General features: G+C 37.2%; 1 protein-coding gene across 1 annotated transcript in view; it reads right to left on the bottom strand.

Moving 5' to 3' along the window:
* KCNT2 (potassium sodium-activated channel subfamily T member 2) overlaps positions 1–22,862 on the bottom strand; it is a 240,259-nt gene that overhangs the window by 33,350 nt on the left and 184,047 nt on the right. Inside the window, exon 22 of the mRNA XM_063298399.1 lies at positions 3,760–3,871. Within this exon, the coding sequence (XP_063154469.1) occupies positions 3,760–3,871 (112 nt within the window). The remainder of the gene's footprint in view (positions 1–3,759; positions 3,872–22,862) is intronic.

The raw sequence follows: 22,862 nt of genomic DNA, 5'->3' as shown, positions 1-22,862 counted from the left end.
GAACAGTATGTATGTATGTATGTATGTATGTATGTATGTATATATATATATATATATATATATATATAGTATAAAACAGGACGCGGTGGCGCTGCGGGTTAAACCGCTGAGCTGCTGAACTTGCCGATCGGAAGGTCGGAAAGTCGGCGGTTCGAATCCGCGTGACGGGGTGAGCTCCCGCTGCTAGTCCCAGCTCCTGCCAAACCTAGCAGTTCGAAAACATGCAAATGTGAGTAGATTAATAGGTACCGCTTCGGCAGGCAGGTAACGGCGTTCCGTGTAGTCATGCCGGCCACATGACCACGGAAGTGTCTACGGACAAACACCAGCTCTTGGCTTTGAAACAGAGATGAACACCACCCCATAGAGTCGGACACGACTGGACTTAATGTCAAGGGAAACCTTTACCTTTACCTATAGAACAGTAATGAATATTCCACTGACAGTTCACCAAGTGCAAGAGATGATCCTATCAAGCTCTTTAAAATATCCTGATATGCCAACAAAGCTAATGCATTTACATTCAAATTGTTGCATTAAAAACTCACATCAACACATTGAGTTTCTCTTAGAATGTGGCAAAACTGAAAAATCTAACATCTGCAAATATTAATGTGTAGTAACTGACACCATTCTATTGCTCACTATTGAAAAATTGTTCATATTGTTCGGTTGCTATTATAGCAATATTTTAAAGTAAGCAACTTATTACGATAATTTATTAGTACATATAACACAGAGAAGCATATATTTACAAAAATCATGCACAAATAATCAGTTTACAAACTGATCATGTTTTGGCTGAAATTTTTGCCTTTTGGACATTGAACTCCTAGAACGAATTTGATATATATTATAGATAATAGGTGTTAGTCATTCCTGGTGTCTTAGCTAAGAGAGATGTGATACTTTTGAATCAAATGTTTCTTTAATACAAGCAGTGTAATAGCACTGAATTGATTAATACTTGATTAATAATAAATTATTACTGCAATCTTCTACTCACCATGTGAGTAGATACAATCTGCATATGTGAAGCGTCCATCAAGAAGGCTGTTAGTAGTACATGAGAAGCACTCATATAAATTGTTGTGAATTAAGAGGCTAAAGTGGTGGGTGATTATATTACACATTATATTATTATATTACATTACATTATATTATATTATAAAGCTACAGTCATCTTTTGGGGATGGGGAGGATTCAGGCTAGGAGAAGCAGCTAAATAATTGTTTCTCCCCAGTCTGAATTAGATGAACATCCTGGGAGTAGAATTAGCCAGTCTGGAAAATTCAAGACAGGTAAAATTTTTAACAACTGTTTTGCTTTACACTATGCTTTAAATGACACCGATCCACTGGTAAGGATGGACAATTATTAATTTGATATATTCTGACTTTCCAAAAGTGCTTTTTTGGTCTGTACACATTCCCTATCAAATCAATGCTTGGATTTTAAATTATTCCCACTTCATTACTAAGATGGTGTTTTTGTACATGTTGCAATAATTGGGTACAGCTCCTTAAGTGAGTTTAAAGTTGTTAGAAAAGACTGAAACTTAAGAATCTCATTTATATTCAATATACCTAAATGTTCCTCATCTGATCTCTGTTATTTCCATGTCCATAGTGGATTATCATACAGCTCCATTTCTGAAGTAGATATGTAAATCACTGATATTTAACCTTAACGTTACAGTAATGTGTAGCCTCTGTTAAGCCTACATTCCATTCTTAGCTGTACTGATGATTTCAATAATACTTTTGACACAGTAACATAGTTATTATAATGGCTTCCTGACAAGAGCAGAATATATTGTCCCTTTTCATCACTCTCTACCAACTTGCTTGAAATACATACATTAAATCTGTTAATCCAAATATATCCTTATCAAATCCCAATACATCTTCATACAAAGGGATATTGTGGAAATCAGCTAAAACAAAAAGGTCATCAGGCATTGAAGTCTCTTGGTACAATAATCAATGCTTTACAGTGGAAGTCCAATAACTTCAGTATATAGATTTCTAATTTGGTGAAAAACCTACTAATTTGTTTATATTTCCTGCTGGGAGGGGAGGCAGTAGATATTAGTAGATCCCTTAAACCTGACAAGTACAGCAAGGGCTATCTGGACACTTTTATTAGGTTTGATTATAGAGACTCATAATTTGGCAGCTGTAAAAACAGCCAGATCTCCCAAGTAGTTAGCTACCCACCAAAATAAGCGAACAAGAAACATAATCATTATTTTCTAACCTCTATAGCTGAACTCTCTCTCTCTCTCTCTCTCTCACACACACACACACACACACACACACTTTTTTTTTTTTACAGTACTTCAATCCTTGAGGAGTGGTGACAATATCACAGGACTGTTAAAGTCTGCATTATCCAACTCAGAGGGAAGATTACTGTAATCAGCTTGGCTAAAGGAAGTGGAATTTGAAACATTTGTCTTAGTTCCTCCAGCTTAGAAGTTACGTTCATCTGGACTTCCACCTGCAGTGGCCCAATAAGATTAGTTTCTTAAAGTTCCAATACTGGCACTTTATTGAAAGTGTGCATCATTTGCTGGCCTGGACAGAATTGGGGAGGATGCCCTGGCCTAGGGAAGTGTACTTTACTACTGGCTTCTGCTGATTACAAGTAGTATCTAGCAAATTAAACCTCTGCTAGAGAAGGGATTAAACTGGCTATTAATTAAAAAGACGGAAGACATGATTAAAATAAAAAGTTCTTCATCTTCAGTACCATATGGGATTGTCAAAAGTTAGAAGTCTTTTTCCCCATCCTTTCTTGTTAAGTAGCCACTCTGTCATAGTTACAGCCACATGCTAATGCTGGCACTAAAATCCTTGAACTACTGAAATTATAATCATAACTGAGATGTCTCTTGTTATGACTTATTTTTAGTAATCCTCAGCATTATCTGTTTCATTTGCAACACTTAGGTTGTACTATCAACATTATTAGTTCTGCAAATTTTATAGATTCTTTTCACTTTCTTTTTGAAAGGAACATGTACCTTTCTGTACGTGGGTGGTACTCATTGACTCAACAAAGGTTTGTATCAGGACTTAACCAGAATCATCTTATACTTGTCCTGATTATTTTCATTATAAGAACTTATTTTTTCAGCATGATTTAAAAGAAATACAACAATGGATAGTATAATCCTTTTTTTTTTTTGCTTAGAATTGCTAACTGACAATAACAATTGCTGCTGTTGTTGTTGACAAACCTTGCTCTGCCATTTATTTTGACCATTTCAGTTTTAGTTTAGTTGTGCTTCCTGAACCTCATTTGCAGTGGGCATGATATTCTGTATATTTAAATTGGCAGACTTAGTCCTTAAAAATTCAGCATGATGATGGGAATTAAAAGGTTATCAGAATAAAGCTGATGACTTTACTAAATCTAGTGGAGAATCCTGCATACCCAACACTACAACATGATTTACAAATAGATTTCTTACCATTTCATCTCTGGGTAAGAAGTGGTTACAGATTCATTCTCTGCCACTCTTCTTTTGTTTCTCATCAGTAATTTTCACTAATCTGACTCAGCAGCCTTTTGAATCATATTCATAGGTATTTCACAATTATATCAATAATTTTAATGATTAAGAATAGAACATTTTGTATTATCAATTTCTGGAGCAAATGAGAAAAATCAACTATATCTGAGAATGAATAAATAGCATATATTTATTAAAATTCAGTGAATTATAGTACCTTCTCCTTCTCCTTCTCTTACCTTCTCCAATTTTGATAGAGCAAGAGAATAGCAGTCTTTGGCCCTGAACTGCATGAATCTCATGTTGGCAGGATGAGTTAATTCAGTAATTATGCTCAGGCTGGAGAATAACCTAAGTGGTTTTCCAAGGAGATAACATAGTTATTCTTCTAATAATATCAGGTGATAAACATGATAACACACAGTATATTAATTATATTAGGTATTTAAACATGGAAACAACCTCTATATTGCTCCAAAAGTATAATTACTTGCAATTACTTTTTACCTAAAAAAAAAAAAAAAACAGAAAACCAACAAGTGAAAAAAAATAAAGAAAAAAAAATAAAAATATTTGCTGCAAAAATATAATTCCAGTAAGTGGACAAAGAAGTTTGAAAAGTTGTACAGTTAGTGCTTGATATATCATGATGAAAAATCAACCATAAAAATCAAAATACTTTGTTATTTTTTAACAACAGGAAAAAGGATTTTAAAGATTTTTTTTTTTTAGTTTCTGAGCTTTCTTGTTATTTAAAGATACATTTTAAAAAAAAAGGAGAAAAAAGTACTAAAACATTATGGGTAAATAGTTTCTACCTTCCCCTTTGTTGTACTCCAATTGATATACAATATTTTTAAACATTTAAAATGTTCATGTATTTCTGTTTTCAGTTCTTAGGTCAATTCTTTTTCCCCTTAAAATCACACCCTAAATACTGAAATTTGCCTTGCTGCTCGCTCTATCTATCTATCTATCTATCTATCTATCTATCTATCTATCTATCTATCTATCATCTATGCCATTCTTGCTTAAATTTGGTAAAACTTCTATTATGAATATATGTTCTTAATTTTTCCATTACTATATATTCTCCAAATTTAAGTCTCCATTCTGATATCATAAGTAACATCTCTCTTTTCCAGTGTTGTGCTAAGTTTATTCTTGTGATTGAAAAGATATACCTTGATACATTGAGATATTTTTATTGATATGTTGAATTATGCCTAGTAAAAAAAATGTGATTTCATTTCAAATTTGATTTCTAAAATTATCTGAATGTTGCTGTATATTTCTTTCCAGTACTTTTATTAATTATTTTTTACATGCCCACACATACGGCAAAATGTTTGTTCTGTCTCATGGCATTTCCAGCCATTATTACTATATGATTTGTTTATCCTGGGAATTATAGTCAGAGTTGTATACTATCAATAAAACATTTTATACCAGTTTTCTCTTAAGTTATAACTTGGTGTAAATTGTATAGATCTGTTCCACAGTTCTTCCCTTTGTCGTATCTGCATCCATTTTATCATACAAGTTTTGATTGGTCCTGACTCTGTGTCACATGCCCTGATAAGTGGTCTTGATTCTGTATGAGTATTTCCAATTCTATCATTTTTCTTAGAAGCCCTCCTGGAAATGCCACCTATTGGCAGAAGCTAACTAATCCCTACTGTATAATGGGACAAATGTCCTGCAGAGATTCAAAGGAACCATTATATTAAGTTAAAACATATAACGTATATTAACAGTTTAATATGACAGAGAAATAACTGAATTGCAATTACTGTAACAGTGATGAATAACTTGTTTGCAATAATGGGGCAGAACTGTAAACGGCAAGGAAAATATGGAGGAACTAATATATAAATTGTCTGAATTGGCTACAAAATACCTTCACCAATATATGACATTATAACTATAATGAAAATTTAACTTGCAATTATGTATTTTGAAAACATTAGCCTTCCATGCAAGAATCAGCCAGCACGTTGCACCAACATTCATTGAGAGGTTTTGTTTATTATCTGGAGAGACATTTATAAAGTATTAGTATCAAAGCTCAGATAGATAAGGTCTTTGGGGCAATATGTCTGTACTACATGTAGGAGGAAAAGAAAATAGTTTTATAACAGGGCAGAAGATGTTGTGATAGTAAGGGGCAATTACTTTGATTAAGGGAAATTCATCTCAGACACTTACATACTATTTTCCATTTGGTCTGCTCCCCAACCATGGTAATATAACTCATTCCCTAAATAATAAATCTTCTTTACAAAATAAAAAGTTTATAGCAGCACAGGAATATTGAAAGAGAATTCAGCAACATTACCAAAAAAGATACATTTGCTTTTTTCCCCTAAAGAAGCATGGATTTGGAGTGTCTAAAAGAAAGTGTGTTCGGACTTCTGGTGGGAATATGGTGGACTGAACAGCTGTGCCCACAAGCTCTGCGGGCAGAACTGGCAGCATGGCAGTTTTTTCGGGCTCAGGCTGCTTTCTCCTGAAGCCCAAGAGAGTTTTTCCAGACCAAGGAAAATGCTTGGAATTGACCCATTTGTCCTCCAGATGGCAAATCGCAGCCAGGAGATCATAAACAGTGTCTGCGATTGACAGGTAAGACTTTGCCAGGAGGACAGGACATCATCATTTCTAAGCTGTGCTGTAGCCTTAAAGGGACATTAAGTCCAGCCACCCCATTTCTAAACCGCCCAATTTCTTTTTTTTAAGTATTTCTACCCTAAGAGAAAAAAGGGAAACACTAAAGAATGTTCAAACTATCAAACAGTGGCACTCATTTCACATGCCAGTAAAGTAATGCTCAAGATCCTGCAAGGTAGACTTCAGCAATTCATGGAGCGAGAATTGCCAGATGCACAAACTGGGTTTAGAAAAGGCAGAGGAACTAGGGACCAAATTGCCAATATCCACTGGATAATGGAAAAAGCCAGGGAGTTTCAGAAAAACATCTATTTCTGTTTTATTGACTATTCTAAAGCCTTGTAACTATTCTAAAGTTATGTGGACCATAACAAATTGTGGCAAGTTCTTAGAGGTATGGGGATACCAAGTCATCTTGTCTGCCTCCTGAAGAATCTGTATAACGACCAAGTAGCAACAGTAAGAACAGACCACGGAACAACGGACTAGTTTAAGATTGGGAAAGGAGTACGGCAGGCTGTATGCTCTCACCCTACCTATTCAACATGTACGCAGAACACATCTTGCGACATGCTGGGCTTGAGGAATCCAAGGCTGGAGTTAAAATCGCTGGAAGAAACATTAACAATCTCAGATATGCAGATGATACCACTTTGATGGCTGAAAGTGAAGAGGAACTGAGGAGCCTTATGATGAAGGTGAAAGAAGAAAGTGCAAAAGCTGGCTTGCAGCTAAACCTCAAAAAAACCAAGATTATGGCAACCAGCTTGATTGATAACTGGCAAATAGAGGGAGAAAATGTAGAAGCAGTGAAAGACTTTGTATTTCTAGGTGCGAAGATTACTGCAGATGCTGACTGCAGTCAGGAAATCAGAAGACGCTTAATCCTTGGGAGAAGAGCAATGACAAATCTCGATAAAATAGTTAAGAGCAGAGACATCACACTGACAACAAAGGTCCGCATAGTTAAAGCAATGGTGTTCCCCGTAGTAACATATGGCTGCGAGAGCTGGACCGTAAGGAAGGCTGAGAGAAGGAAGATAGATGCTTTGGAACTGTGGTGTTGGAGGAAAATTCTGAGAGTGCCTTGGACTGCAAGAAGATCAAACCAGTCCATCCTCCAGGAAATAGCCAGACTGCTCACTGGAGGGAATGATATTAAAGGCAAAACTGAAATACTTTGGCCACATAATGAGAAGACAGGACACCCTGGAGAAGGTGCTGATGCTAGGGAGAGTGGAGGGCAAAAGGAAGAGGGGCCGACCAAGGGCAAGGTGGATAGATGATATTCTAGAGGTGACAGACTCATCCCTGGAGGAGCTCGGGGTGTTGATAACCGACAGGAAGCTCTGGCGTGGGCTGGCCCATGAAGTCACGAAGAGTCGGAAGCGACTAAACAAATAAACAACAACAACCCTAAGAGAAGCTTTCTATATTAAGGAGAAATGATCTCTCTTGGTGCTTATCATTATTTTTGTGATTAATTTTTTTTAAAAATTAAAGCTTTAGATTTTGCTTTCCATCCATTACTAAGGACGGTTGAGAGTATGTTATTGTCTCCCTGTTATTATTTTTGTGCTAATTTTGAAGATTTTTTGTATTTTTCCTACACATTGAATCTGCCATTCTGAACTTTTACTTTCCTGCTGCTACTTTCTCTGCGAACTGTCTGTTATCTTAACTCAGTTTGGAAATTTCCCATTACCTTTCACTTCTGCCGGTTAAGTATCTAGGAGGCGCCATAACTTACTGCCTCAGACATGGAGGATCTTAACCAGGCTTTCTCTTTCATCAAGATATTAAAGCTGATATTAAGCAGATTTTTTTCTGATTCCTGCCAAGTTATTATGCAAGACATTCAGAGCATTGTGGAAAATATGTGGTCTAAAATGTACCATCTGGTTGGGGATGTTGTGGATGAAACTGAAGAATCTAATAGTGATGGAAATGTCCCTCCTAAGAGTGAGATTCAGGCTTCTGTTGAAATCCTGGATTAAATTGACAATGCTGAAGAACTTAAATGGAGAAATTATGCTGCAAGACATGAGTGAATTTGACTTTCTGATGGAATGTTATAGAAAAGAAGGGGTTATTATGTATGGGAGGTTTTTTGAAGAGAAGTCCATGTTTGTGAGGGGAGAAGTTGGGCTGTTTGATTTCTTTAAGAAAATAGGTCTGTGTTTATTATGGGGATATGTAAATGTTTTGGTCTATTTTGAAGTGGATTAAGGGACCAAAAACATTTATCTGGATGGTCTTTTGGCTTTGGATGATTTTATTTATTGTTAATGATTGGGATTACGATTATTAAGGTTTTTTTAAAAAAATAATATTAATTCATGTTTCTTGTATTATTAATTATAATGGCAGAAAATTTACATGCTTTTTATTTTTTATCTTTATTATAGTAGACAAGAATGTATAGAATAGTAGTAGGAAGGGAATAATTAAGTAAATGTTATTTTAGGGGAGGAAGTTGATTAGGTGTTTTATACTTTTTCTTTTTCTTTTAATATAAGGGGAGGGAGCAATGGTATTTAGTGATTTTTATAATGTGCTAAGGCATTGACTTGTAGAAATAATGTAATTTTGGTTTAATAAATTGATTATGGGAAATTGCTGTCTATCATTGATGTTTAAAGTCAGAAGTCACTTCTTTTTGTAATCTATTTAAATAAATTATCTTGTGTTTTCACACTTTAGGTTTTTTTAGTTTTTCTCTATCTTTTACCTTTTTTCTGAAATTTAATAAAATTTCACAGCGAATTGCTAACTGAAATAATCAAATGAGGCAACTGGAGTTATGAGAAATTACTGTCTTGGTTCCTAGGCCATGTCAAAGTACATAGCCACTATAAATCTGTGTTTTTAAAAATCAAATTATTATTATGCTGGAGTCCTTTCATCATAATTGCCACAGCCTTTTATTTAAAACACCTTTTTCTTGTATCTTCTTTTACAGTAGTTTCTGAATTATCCCCAGAGAAGCTCAGTATGTTCACATTCATTTTATTTTGCATTTAAAAAATGAGATTACATTATGCGAGTAGAAGAAACATCAAGATTACATTTATGATTTCTTACTTATGGATGGATGTATTAAAATATTTTAAAAACTCAAGGCAAATTCCAGTGATGAATTTCAGAATTCATAAAGCTATAACAATCTAGCCCAATAAAAACACCAAAATCCAATAAATCATTACAGCTAATATCCACACTAATACAGTATCTAGCAACCAAGTAATGAGGGGTTATTGCGGGACATATTCACATGCTTCTGTAAACTTGTATGTGTACATATATATGACCAGTTGCCAGGATCTTCCATGGGGGTATAATGGTCACCAATATTTATGCACTCTTCTTCATGAAACAACCAATTCTAATTTTAAATGAAGAGAAGTTCACTCAGTGCCAGATAAGTAATTCAAATAAGCAGCCAAGATCAAGAAGGTAAATACTTCAACCACCCTCAGCTAAAAGAATAGGCTTCCTTTTCCATTAACAAATGTGTCATTTATTAACTGTATCAGAAGTTTTGAGCAGATTGTAAATCAGGCATCGTATTTTCTCACAGCATTCTGGATTGTCCAAAATTCATTTTATGTATTTACCAGCAGAGTGATGATTGTTCATCAGAAATGCAAAGAGAAGTTCAGGAATCTCTTTTTCTTCCAATCTAATTAATGGAGGAAATTATGCATTTCTCCTTAATTCAATGAACAGCACAGCTATTTGAGCCATTACAATCATAGCCCTGTCTTCCTTGGTTCCTCTACCAATTTCTCCCAGTTGGCTCATTTTTTCCAGGACAAAAAAATGAAATTCTAAACCAAGGTTTTGACAGCTTGTTTAAGCAATATGGGGACATATAAATGTAGAGGCATTTCTGGTTCCTCTGTAACAAATAATTACTGCATTAAATTTCATAGTGAGCATTTGGGACTATTTGGGAATCTATCACATTCTGGAACAAATGCAGTAGGAACTTTTATAAGAAGTATACACATGGCGTGCTATGGTCCATGAGGTCACAAAGAGTCAGACATGACTTAATGAATGAACAACAACAACAACACATGTTGTCTATTCTTGAAGCTGAGGACAAGCTGCCCCTCTTCTATGTTTTGTGGCTGCTGCCTTGATAACTGAGAGGCTTTCATATTTTGGACACTGGAAGCTCAATGTGTTAGAAACAAAAGGAGCAAGACAGGCACTCAATGCAGCATTCTTAAAACAGTTAAATCATATTTTATTATTATTATTATTATTATTATTAACTGTAACAGTAATAATGATGTCATCTGCATTATGTTTCCACAAAGAATCACAGCTCTATTATAAAGCTAATCATTCTCCACCACACTAACTCAGTACAACTGTAATAAATAAATTGCTGTTTACTAGCTAAGACTGCACTCTTGTGGATTTTAAAAATAGAAAATGGAGGAGTTTTGCAGGTATTGTATGTGTGTGCATGTATATGTATATGTGTGTGTGTGTGTGTATACATACATACATACATATGAGCAGTGAAGGTTAGTATCAGATCATCTGTCTTCTTACAGATGTATCTGTAGGTGCACATGACCAATAATGAAAAGCTAAATGGGAACAGAATGGAATTCTTTACATACTTACTTGGGTAAATCCATTGGACTCAATAAAACATATTTCCAAATACACTGTAACATGTGAAAGGTAACTTTAGCTAATCATTACATCCTGATCCTGTCTATGATTTTGTTCTAGTGAGTAAACTGACTCTACCTTTAGCTAGATAGTGAGATGCCACCAAGTTGATTTTGATTCCTGGTGATTGTATGAACAAATGTTGATTATCTTTATTTATCTTATCTATATGGCCACTTATCTCACAAAACTTGACTCTGGGCAGCATACAATCAAATCTTGAACTATTCTTAGTCATAATTTCTAGCTCTTACGAGGTTAGTTTCAGTAATCTCTTTGATCCCATTCATCCTTCTTATTCATTGTCTGCCCTTTCTTCTACTTCCTCCAACCTTACCAAGTGTGTGTGTCCACTGGAGTTGGGCAGCCAATAAATTTAAATAAATAAATAAATACCTACTTGTACCATATGCCCAAAGTATGAGTTTCTGCTTGCTCATAATTGTTTCAAGGAAGAAGTCAGCCTTAATAAGGTCTAGGACTGATTTACTGGTTCTTCTTCAGTCCATGGTTCTTTTAGTAACCATCTCAAAATCCATAACACCTTATTTCTCTCTCTCTTTCACAGCTCTGCATTAGTACTGGAAAGGTAATTTCTTTAACTACTTAGAGCTTTGTTGTCACTGAAATGTTCTTATTCTTTGTGATGTCTAAATTTGTCATCTTTAGAATTAATCTCCTTTTCATTTCTCTAGATAGTCATCTTTATCTGTTCATGAATTTAAGAAAAAAAATCTACCAGCTTCACCTCTATACCATCAGTTCTAAAATTACTAAGAAGGTTGACATTATCTCTGTCCTCTTATATATTTAACAATGACCTGGATTTTTCATTTTCCATTTTCACTTTCATAATGAGTTCTAAATCATATTTACTTTTGGCTAACACCTTTGGTATCATCTGCATATCTCAAATTGTCAGTATTTTGATCTTCTATCTTGATACCAGCTGTCAGACATCTTTCTAATTCTGCCATTCTTAAATATATATTTGCTGAGTACATGAAATTTATCTATATCTATATATCTATTCCTATATCTATACCTATACATACGTATATCTATATCTGCATGCATGCATGCATGCATACCCATTCTTGTCTTTCTCACTTCCCAGTTCCAAACTACTCTATAGTCAGGTGTTCTGACACAACCATTAGCTTTAACATATGTTCCACATTCTGATATGATCTACATGGTAAAAGCCTTATTGCAATAAAAGTAAATCTCCTTCTTGTATTCTCTTGCTCACATAAGGCAGGAGGATACAGATTAGGTAACTCACATAATATGCATTAGGCATATTATGTGAGTTACCTAATCTGTATCTTCCTGCCTTTTCTAAAACCTGCCTGTTCATTTGGCATTTCTCTCGCCTTCTTTTTAAATCCTTAAGCAAAACTTTTGAGAGCCACTTTGGTCAAGTGGTTAAGACATCAAGCTAGAAACTGAAGACCATGAGTTCTAGTCCCACCTTAGGCACAAAGCCAGCTGGGTGATCTTGGGCCAGTCACTCTTGCTCAGCCCTAGGATGCAGGCAATGGCAAACCATATCTGAAATATTGCAAAGAAAACTGCAGGGACTAGTCCAGGCAGTCGCCAGGAGTCAACACTGACTTGAAGAAACCAGAAAAAAAAATGCCTATTAACAGAACTTCAGATAATAGTCTAAGTGGCTCCTTCTGATTCACCTAACTTCAGTTATTCTTAAAACGTTCAGTTTGCTATGCTTCATTCCTACTTAGACAATTTCACGTTTTCCTCAGTTCATGCTTCTTGCATTCCATTTTCTGATTCTATTTGTCCTTGTAATGTGAGGAATCATAAATAGGCAGACTTATATTTGGTGAGTGGCTTTCATTTGTCATCAAAGTAATTGGGAGATGGGTGTATCATCATCATCATCATCATCATCATCATCATCATCATCATCTCAAAACTCATTTAAACTTGACAACCTTATGTATATACCTCTGTTGGTAACAGAACGGATTTGCCACTGAATTCTTCTGGAATTGATTTTGGAGTTGTTCTTCTAGCTGGATTGGCTTCTCTCATGCCTTTAGAACTGTACCTGTCTATCTCCATTGTAAATAGAGTCTTTCGGAGTGGAGTGGCTATATAAAATCATCACCCTGCATCTTCCTTTGACCTTACTAGCAAAGTCACTGGAGCTGCTGACCTCTTCCACCATGTCACAGTGGAAATACTTCCTTAGACTTGGCCTCCTAACATGTGGTAGCTATACTTCAAGTATAAATTGGTTCATTTTCTTTGTATTTTGGACTTTGCCAAGATGGAAGTAGTCACTATGAGAACTAGAATAGCATCTTTGTGGAAACTCTGGAAAAGAAGGATAGTCAAGGTGGCTAGGACCATTCTTCTACTACTGTAGCATTGTAGCACAGAAAGCCTCTTGTGGTGCAGAGTGGTAGGCGGCAGTATTGCAACTAAAACTCTCCCCACAACCTGAGTTCAATCCCAGCGGAAGCTGGATTCTCGGGTAGTCGGCTCAGGTCGACTCAGCCTTCCATCCTTCTGAGGTCGGCAAAATGAGTACCCAGCTTGCCAGGGAAGGTGATGTCTGGGGAAGGCAATGGCAAACCACCCCACTATAGTCTGCTATGAAAATGTTGCAAAAGCGGCGTCCCCCCAAAGGGTCAGACATGACTCAGTGCTTGCACAGGGGACCTCTCACCTTTCACCTCAGCACAGAAAGAGGAGTCTCTGGTTTGGCTGGTACCTCCTTGGTTTGACCAAGAAGATAATAAATTGGTGATCACTGTTTGGGGCCAGTCCCAAACTCAAAGGGATGGTATTATGTTTAAAATTATTTCTTGCTAGTCTAAGTCAGATATTAAAAGAATCCAGCTCAAACTGTGTAACACATAAATTGTTTACTCAATTGTTTACTATAATTGTGACCTACAAGGGGCTGGCAAAAGAGGGGAGTATCAAGAACCCAGAAGGCTTACAACAGTTGTTGGTCTAGCTTTTGTTAAGGGATAGGTGAGTCAATGTATTTCCTATCTACATCTATCCTCTTTTCATATCAGTCTGTTCATATCAGTTTCATATCAGTCAACTTTATAAAAGAAGATTTGCATTAAAATGGAGAGCATTTTCTTCTCAAGTACAAACTACTATACATTTTAAGGTGAGAAATGCAAAGTTTGCAGAAGAGCATAGTGTAAAGGTTTCAATCCACATATTTGAATTTAGGAAGCATGAATAAGGTCAGGTCACTTAAAAACAGAGACTGAATGAAGTCCTGTAATATTCCAAGATTATTAGATCTTAGATTTAGCATAAGAAACATGATTGTTAAAATATTAATGTAATATATAAAATATTTCCCTCCTTCTTCCACCCCCATTTCCCCAGTATAGAAATTATAATGCTGCTAACTATGTTGCCGGCCACAATGACATTATTATAAGCTTATCCTGCATCTTACTTTTAATTATATAGTTTATTTTAGTTCAACTGACAGCATTTAGGGCCAAAGCCAGAATAAATGAGCCCAGCTCAAAGTACAGGAATTTTGCAGAAATCCTTAAAATAACACTTTTTTGATCAATGATGCATATTAAACTATTTTGATGTTTAGATAACAGTTCCCCAATATGTGATTTCTAAACTATTAAGAAGTGACCATTTAAACAGAGCGTTTTCAGTCTTTGTTCCTGTAAAATTATTTGCACATTAAAGTCCCATCTTTCTAAACTTCTTTTGTCAGCTAGATTCTCACACATCTGCTTCAGAATTGCTAATATTTCTTTTTCTAATAGTATGCGAACTATATTTATTATGTCAAACTTGAACTAAAGTCTTTAGCTTTTAAATATTTCTTTTCTTTGTACAAGCAAATTCCCTACATTTTTCTAAATACGTTTTGTGGAGTTGGCAGTATATGGAGAAAGACTGCCACCTAGTGAGCATATGCTATAGTTAAAGTATAGATAATCCAAACTCTTGCAATTTCATTACAAAGTATAATCAAGCCTGCAAATGTGTTTACATTAAGTATATGTAATGTTTGTTAGTTATTCAAGTACCTTTTCTGGATTGTGAAAGCAATTACATTTTTACAGTATCTGTTGGATACTTCTCTAGTGATGTGAAAATCTCTGTTAAATTAAGAAGAAAAAGAGAGCGCTGAACTGCAGCTAATTGCAAATAAACTGCTAGAGGGCATTTTTTCTTTGGGTAGAAAAAAAATAGAGGTGAAGTAATTATGGATACTACAATAGGATAGAAAACATTTTTACCACTATTAACATTCAGAATTAGAAATGAGCGTTTTCATCACTATTAATGTTCTGAGTTACAGATGAAAAGACTAGGCTTAAGTCATGCTCCATTTATCTGACTACTTTGGGGAGCAAGTTTCCAGAATAGGTTCTGTTCTCTATTTTTTTTTTTTAAATCAAAGAATCTGAAGAAAAAATTCCCGGATGCTTAGGGGCTGTGTGAGAGGAGGAGGAGGGGGAAGAAAATGCTAATGGAGAAAACAGCTCCCAGATGAAAGGCCCTGTGCAATAAGCATGCAGGACATTTTTACAGAAAAAAAAAAGGAAAAAAAGATGCACATGCCAGTGAATTCATACAGGTAAAAAAATGGGCAAACCCTACCCCAAAAAGATGAATGTTAATCACTCATTCTTGCTAATATTCCTCCTGTTGTAAATTAGTGGGAATGAGATTCCCAAATTAATTTAGATGGATATAAACTGTAGAAGTGTTCAGCAATAAGAGTAGGAGTGTTAAAAAAAAAAAGGAACTTGCATGATTTTTTTAAAAAAATGTTATACATTTTTAAATGTGTCAGTAAAATAGAGTATGTGTAGTAGGAAGGTAAGAATGAGTTAAATTATGAAAGATATCAAGAGGCAAGATGTATTTACTTAATGTGGGAAAGACAATGTAATTGGAAGGGCCAAAATTCTGTTTCTAGCATCTGTATTTAAAATGTATCCTAAATGTGCATCAGCAGACTTCACCTACCTCCTAGTTGATGGGAATTTGGGAATCATATGCAAAGTAGTCTCTGGATTAGCAAGTCCAGCTTGCACAGAATAGTGTGACCATCCTTGGAATAAAACTGGACATTGGTTCCACTTCTGGCATACTGGCCAAAATTTGCCAAAAATGATTTACTGTCCTTATCATTAGCACAGAATGTGCATGTGGCCTGAGTACAACTAAGGCTGGTAACCTAGTGTATACCATCTCTATTTTACTATAAAACATGATATGAAAAAGTTTGATTGACCAAAGCCAAGATGGTTAGCAAACATCCATATCTACAGCCCATCTGGTGACCACCATACCATAGCGGAGATTACAACTCAAAATGTAACAGGAGTAAAGAACTTAAGTTAATGAAGTAGAACAACTAAAAATAGATATTATATGTCTCTGTGAAACTAAGAAAAAGTGGAAGAATGTTATAGATCTGAATGAAGATGAACTGAAAGGGCCTATAAGAGGAAAAATTGCATACAAGAGAATGTCTCCTGTAAAAAGAATCAGGATGAGAAAGATGCTATATAATATGTATATACAGAGAAAGAGAATTTCGAAGAATATAATCAAAGAGAGCAAAAAATGTTTAAGATCAAAATAGGGAGAGAAAATGCAGAGTAATTTTGATGGATCAAAACATTATTTTGGGAGTCACTAAAGGCAGAGGGAAGCCTCTAGCAGAGACAATGGCATTAAAAATAAAAGTGGTTAAATTTTTGGGATGAAATTATTTTGAGCAGCTGTATATATATGTTTAATAAATTAGAAATAAATTTAAATATATGTATGGGAATATAGTGAAATACTGAAGACTAGACATGAAATGAAAAATGGAATGGATGAAAAGAAATTAATAAATAGTGTGAAAATGTTGAAGAATGTAAGGCTGCAGATATACCTACAGAGTGTAACTACAGAAATATTAAAATATGAAAGTTATTTGCTATAGAGTAGCTGTGTAGTTTATCTGTTTGTCAGCTTTAGAAGACTGCCCAACTCCATAAAGACTCCTGGAAGCATATATTAAAAACAGTAAGAACAATAAAACAAAAACAAAAAAAAAATGTAGAGAAAACAGAAAACAATAAAACTAACATATAGAATTCTGTAAAGAGCTCACCACCCTCCCTGACCCAAGGTCTGGGGAAACAGCCAGCTTTTTAAATGCCATCAGGGTAGGGGCTGTATAGTCTCGGGGGGGGGGGGTGTTCTTCCAGATGGCAGGTGCTGTGACAGAGAAGGCATACTTCCTGGGTCCCAACAGGTGACAGGACCTGAAGCATACCTACTCTGTTTGATCGGCAGGATAGGCAGAAACCAAAGAAGATAATCAGGCTCTATTTTATGAAAGGCTTTATAGGTGGTAACCAGTTCCTTGAATTGCACCTGGAACCCAAATGGTTGTCATGGCCAGCTCAGATTTGAAAGAGTCCAAGCTGGAACATGCTGCTTCCAATGCTTTGGACAAACGTCAGCAAGAACAGGACGGCACTGCTCCAAAAGCCCCAGATGAAGAACAGCCACAGGAAGAGCCAAGCAATCAGACCTCTGGGACTGACAGAGCTGCAGATCATGCACGGCAGTTGGCGGCATCAGTGATGAGAGGCCAGATCCAGACTTTTCCCCCAGCCATAGAGCATGTCACTCAGAGTGCCAGGGAGTGAAAAGGCATTTGGCACATCTTTTCACCCATGAAAGGTCTGCCCATCCCTGGTGGCCTGCACCCACAGCAGCCACTTGGTCTTGCTTGGGTTGAGCTTGGGTCTATTCTTTCCTATTTATATCCTCACAGCCTCCAGACTAGGACATCAACTGCATTGCTTGGGTGGCCTGGGTATCATCAGCATACTGATGATATTGGCCCTGAACTAATGGATGACCTCACCCACATTTTCATGTAGAATAAATAAGGAAGGAGTGACAATATCAAGCCCTGAGATACCCCACATGTGAGAGGCCTCAGGTCAACCTCTCCCCAAAAACTGGAACTACTCTTACAGAAAGGAGGAAAACCACTGCAACGCAGTCTTCCCCTCCCAGTCCCAAACAGGATCCCATAATAAATGGTATTGAAAGCCACTGAGATCAAACAGAACCAGAGTGGTAGCACCACCTTGTCCCAGCTCCAACAGAAATAATCAACAAACAAGATCAATGCTATCTCAGTTCTCTGTCCTGGTGTAGACAGTAAGGAAGGTGACATTGATGGAGATATGCAGGAGCTAAGCAAAAGGGGCTGAAGCACTTTTTTAAGGTCTAGAACAATGAGATAACATTCAGAAGTGGCTCAGATACCTCCCTAATTTGGAGGAGGAGCCTGATTTCCTGATCTGGTCCATCTAGTGTGGTTGGTATGAAACCCAACAGAAATAGTCCAGGTAATGTGTTTCTTCCAGGGCTTTCTGGAGCCACAACCACCTTCTTTGGAAGAAAAGAAACTGGATTAGTGTTGCTATTTGGGTCCAGCAATAGCTTCAGAAGGAGCGGGTGCACCACCACCTCTTTTAAGGCCAGTCAAACCACCCGCTCCCTGTAGGAAGCTGACACCACTCCATAGACCCAACCATATGTCACTGCTTGAGTAGCCCTAACAGGCCAGGGAGGGGGGGAGGGCATGGATCTATTCAGATGGCAGATTTGCAGTCTGAAGGATCCTATGCATTTCTTTGCAAGTTTCAGGCTCAAACCCATTCCTACTAAGCCCACAAGACCATGCCTTAGGCCCCTTGACACAACTGCCTAGTGAGAATCCAATTCCAAGAGAACCAAGCAACTTTATTTGCCAACTATCTGGAATATTCCTCACAGCAGCCACAAATGATCCTGCAGCTCATCTCTCCCAAAATGGTAACAAGGCCCCTTAAAACAAGGTGACTGGGTGGCTATCTGTGGATATGGTAAGAGTGGAGAAATAGCTTTGTGTCACCACTCTTACTACCATGACGTAAGCCTGTATATGGGTTCTCTCATGTTCTTGCACAGATTTGTTCTTCGTCATTCTCCAAAGGTTCTCTGCAGCCAAGGGGTACCCTGGGATCAATGTATAGCAAGAGGCCACATAGGAACAATTTGATCTAAGGCCTCTGTCACCTGTCCATTCTGGCTGCAACTAAGGCCTTGGCTGAAAACTCCAGTTCCCTCTGGAACCCCTCCATTCCACCTTGGGTGGAATGTTCTAACAGGCCCTACCTCCCCAAGAGGAGGAACAGTGCCAGCAAGCTGAAAAGCAATCAGAAGGTGATTTGATCACGGGAACGGGCTGATTGTAATGTCTTCCACTATCAGAACATGCTGCAATTGCCCCAAGACAAAAATCAGATCTAATGTGTGACCTCCATTATGTCTCCAGCCTTTGATGACTTGGGTCAGATCCATGGTTGCCATGGCAGCTATGAGCTGCCATGATTCTATGTTGCCTGGAGGCAAGTTGAAACTCCCAATTCCCTTGGGGATTCAAGGATTTAACTTGTTTAACATGTGACTACATTGGAACCTGACAACTGGAAGAATACATTTTTGTTCCCTTATACAAAGGGAAAGGTAGCAAGACTGAATGCACAAAGAAAAAGAAAAGAAAAAGCACAGGGAAAAGCTGATTCAGTGTGCTTAGGAAAACATTTGACAGAATTCTAATTGAAAGGGTATGAGAGGTGACAATAGGCAAAATCTGGGAAGTGCAGTGTGGCTTCAGCCAGGGAGATAGTATGCAGCCGAGATACAGTATTTGTTCTTCAACATGCCCTAGAGACAATGTATATGAGAAAGAAAGTTTGTATATTTATTGATTTAGAAAAAATATGAGAGACTAGGCTTCAATGATGGAATTTTCTTTGTGAACATGGAATTGAATTTTGATTACTAAATGCAGTTAGAGTGATATATGACACAAGTAGAGCATATGGGAAAATAAATGGAAAGCTCCCTGAATGATTCAGCACTAAGCATGGAATAAGAAAATTTCCCCTTGATTGTTTAATAATTTACAGCAAAATCTCATTATAAATACATGGTGAAAAGCTACAGTAAGGAGGTGAATTTAGTAAAGAAGGAACAATGGATGGGAAAAAAATTATATATGCAAATGTTAGTAAAAAGGTAATGGGTAGTATGTGGTATGTCACAAGCAATAAATTTTTGTCAAAAGAAGCACACGTACCAGTGTATAAGAGTGTGCTCCTGCCTATTTTGTTGCGTGGAAGTGAGTTGGGGAATGAAGAAGTGAGTGTGGTAAAACAGAGATAGGGTCAAGAAAGAACGGGTGCTCAATGAATGTGGATTTCTATAAGAAGGAATTATATGAGGTGACTTGGAAGACAGAGACATTTGTGACTGATGGAGCTGATGCGATCCTCAAAAAAGAGAGAGCTGAGAAGCATAAGGAACAAAAGGCAATCTAGTGAATGGTATCGTGGTAAATTAATTTGAGCTAAGTTTCCTTTACTTTTTCTTGTCTTTAATTTCTTTTGCTTATTATTTCTTACCCCTCTGTGCTCTCCATAATACCACTTAGCTGGGATGGGTATGTATGTATGTATTTAAAATTATCTCATGCAGCAAAAGTAGGAAAATTATGCGGAACTACTGCCAGGCAGGATACATGGCATGGCACTAGATGATCCACTACTTTCTCTCTCTCTCAGTATCAAGCATCTTCAGAGAGAAATTAAGTCCCACTGAAGTTCATAGAATTAATAATTTGGTTCTAGTTATTATAGGGTAAGGGTGATGATTCATGACCCAGCAAAACATTAATTCAGGCAACTATTTCCCAAATACGACCGAACCAATGTGCACATCAAGACAAAATATTCATGTTCCTTTCATCTCCCTCCTATCTGATTTTCTGTTACCAGTTCATTAGTATTCTGTAACTATTAAATAAATTCACCTCTCATAGACTGCATGGATGTCTTGTTCCCTCAGGGTTTTTTTTCCCCTACATATGTTCTATAGTTCTGCTAATCTTGTGGCTCCCTCTTGTGTACATGGGGGAATGGCATGTATTTTCTGGAATATTTGGTCTGAAGATCATGCACTGAAATGTTAAATATATCCCAACAACAAAGCATATCCTTGGTATGCAAAACTTGCCTGAGCCAAATATCTGAACTTCCATAGATACAAATGATTTTGTCCTTGCAGTATAATGTAACTTCATCATAACAAACCTCTGAGATTTACATATGTTGTCTTTTTGAATAGGCTTTAAATAGGCCTCCAAGTACCCGTTGACTTTGTTGGCCAAAATGATACTGGGCCAATGGTAATGGAAAAGTAAAACCATCTGTGCCACAAAATAAGCTCTAAATAGTCTGAACTGAAACATGTTCATGCTTAGGCTTCTGCATGAACATTAGTACATTCAAACATTAATTAGTACATTAGTTGTTGGTCTTACTAGTTAATTGTCCTCAGTTCTTCAAATACCAAAGAGATGACTTTGAAGCTTGATTCAGGACTTTTAAATATGATAATCTGCATAACTTGAATGACCTCTTTTCAGGATCTTTTAAATAACAAGATGAGGTAAGTCCCAGGTGAGGTAAGTGATGCCATGACTGCCCTCTCTTGGTGCCTGAGGGCTGTGGGGGTCTGGATGGGGAACAACAGGCTTCAGCTGAACCCTGGTAAGACAGTGTGGCTGTGGGTTAATGGATCTTCCATATCTGGGACTTTGTCATCTTTGATTCTGGATGGGGTTGCACTCCCCCAGATAGACCGAGTGCATAATCTGGAGGTCCTCCTGGACTCATGGCTCCTGCTCAAAGAGCAGGTGGCAGCTGTGGCCAAGAAGGCCTTTGCGCAATTTTGCATTGCACACCAATTACACCCTTTCCTGGATCAGGAGGCCCTTTGAACAGCCACTCATGCTCTTGTTATCTCCCACATAGATACTGAAATGCGTTCTACATGGGGCTACCCTTGAAGAGTATCCAGAAGCTACAGCTGGTCCAGAATGCAGCCGCACAGGTTATTCTTGGTGCCCCTAGATCGGCACACATAACGCCTCTACTACGCGAGCTGCACTGGATAGTAGTCTGCTTCTGGGTCCAATTCAAGGTGTTGGTTATCACCTTTAAAGCCCTACATGGCATGGGGCCAGGTTACCTGAGGGACCGCCTCTTCCCCATTACATCAACCTGTCCCACCCGATCATGCAGGGAGGGCATGCTGCAGACCACATCTATAGTACCAGAGAATTCCGTTTGGTGGGGTCCAGGAAATGGGCCTTCTCTGCAGTAGCTCCCGCCCTGTGGAACATGCTGCCCCTGGAGGTGATGCTGGCCCCATCACTCCTGGCCTTCCGGAGGAACCTGAAGACTTGGCTCTGCTGTCTTGCTTGGGGCGGAGAAGGGTGTAGCTCCACTTGGAGATGGCTAGCACCCTAGAGCACTCCTCACGTACATGGGCTGTGTTAGATCTTGCCACTTTGACTTTATTTTTACTTCTATCTTTATATGTATTTATTAATGGTATTTATGTTTTTGTATATTGTATTTGTATTTTATATTTATTGTTTTAATTGATTACTTTTGTTGTAAACTGCGCAGAGTCCCTCTGATAGGAGGAAATTTGGGTGGTGACAAATTTGATAAATAAAATAATAAATAAATAAATAAACAAGAGATAGACCATCTGAACCAATCTGTTACATGATTTGGTCACCTACTCTAAATTGTATCCCTGATTTGGCTCAAGGTTTGCACAAACTTAATACAGTGGTCTAGCCAAGAGATCAGGAACACTGTTTGCAGAGAACAGTTCCCTTTTTTAGTCCCTTGTGTGCTAGAAAAAGTTTGGCAGGCATGTCCAGTTGGGAGAAGGACCCTAGTGGAAAAAATGTGGATGCCTTCCATAACCTGTAAACAGCAATTCTAGTAGCAACATGAAAAAAAAAAAACCTATGAAAATATTATTATTGCAAAATCTATTCTTCTTTTCATTTCCATCT

Source organism: Candoia aspera, chromosome 3 (genome assembly GCF_035149785.1).
Source record: "Candoia aspera isolate rCanAsp1 chromosome 3, rCanAsp1.hap2, whole genome shotgun sequence".
Classification (NCBI taxonomy): Eukaryota; Metazoa; Chordata; class Lepidosauria; order Squamata; family Boidae; genus Candoia; species Candoia aspera.
Note: the sequence above shows the minus strand (reverse complement) of the source record. Positions and strands in the feature narration are given on the sequence as shown.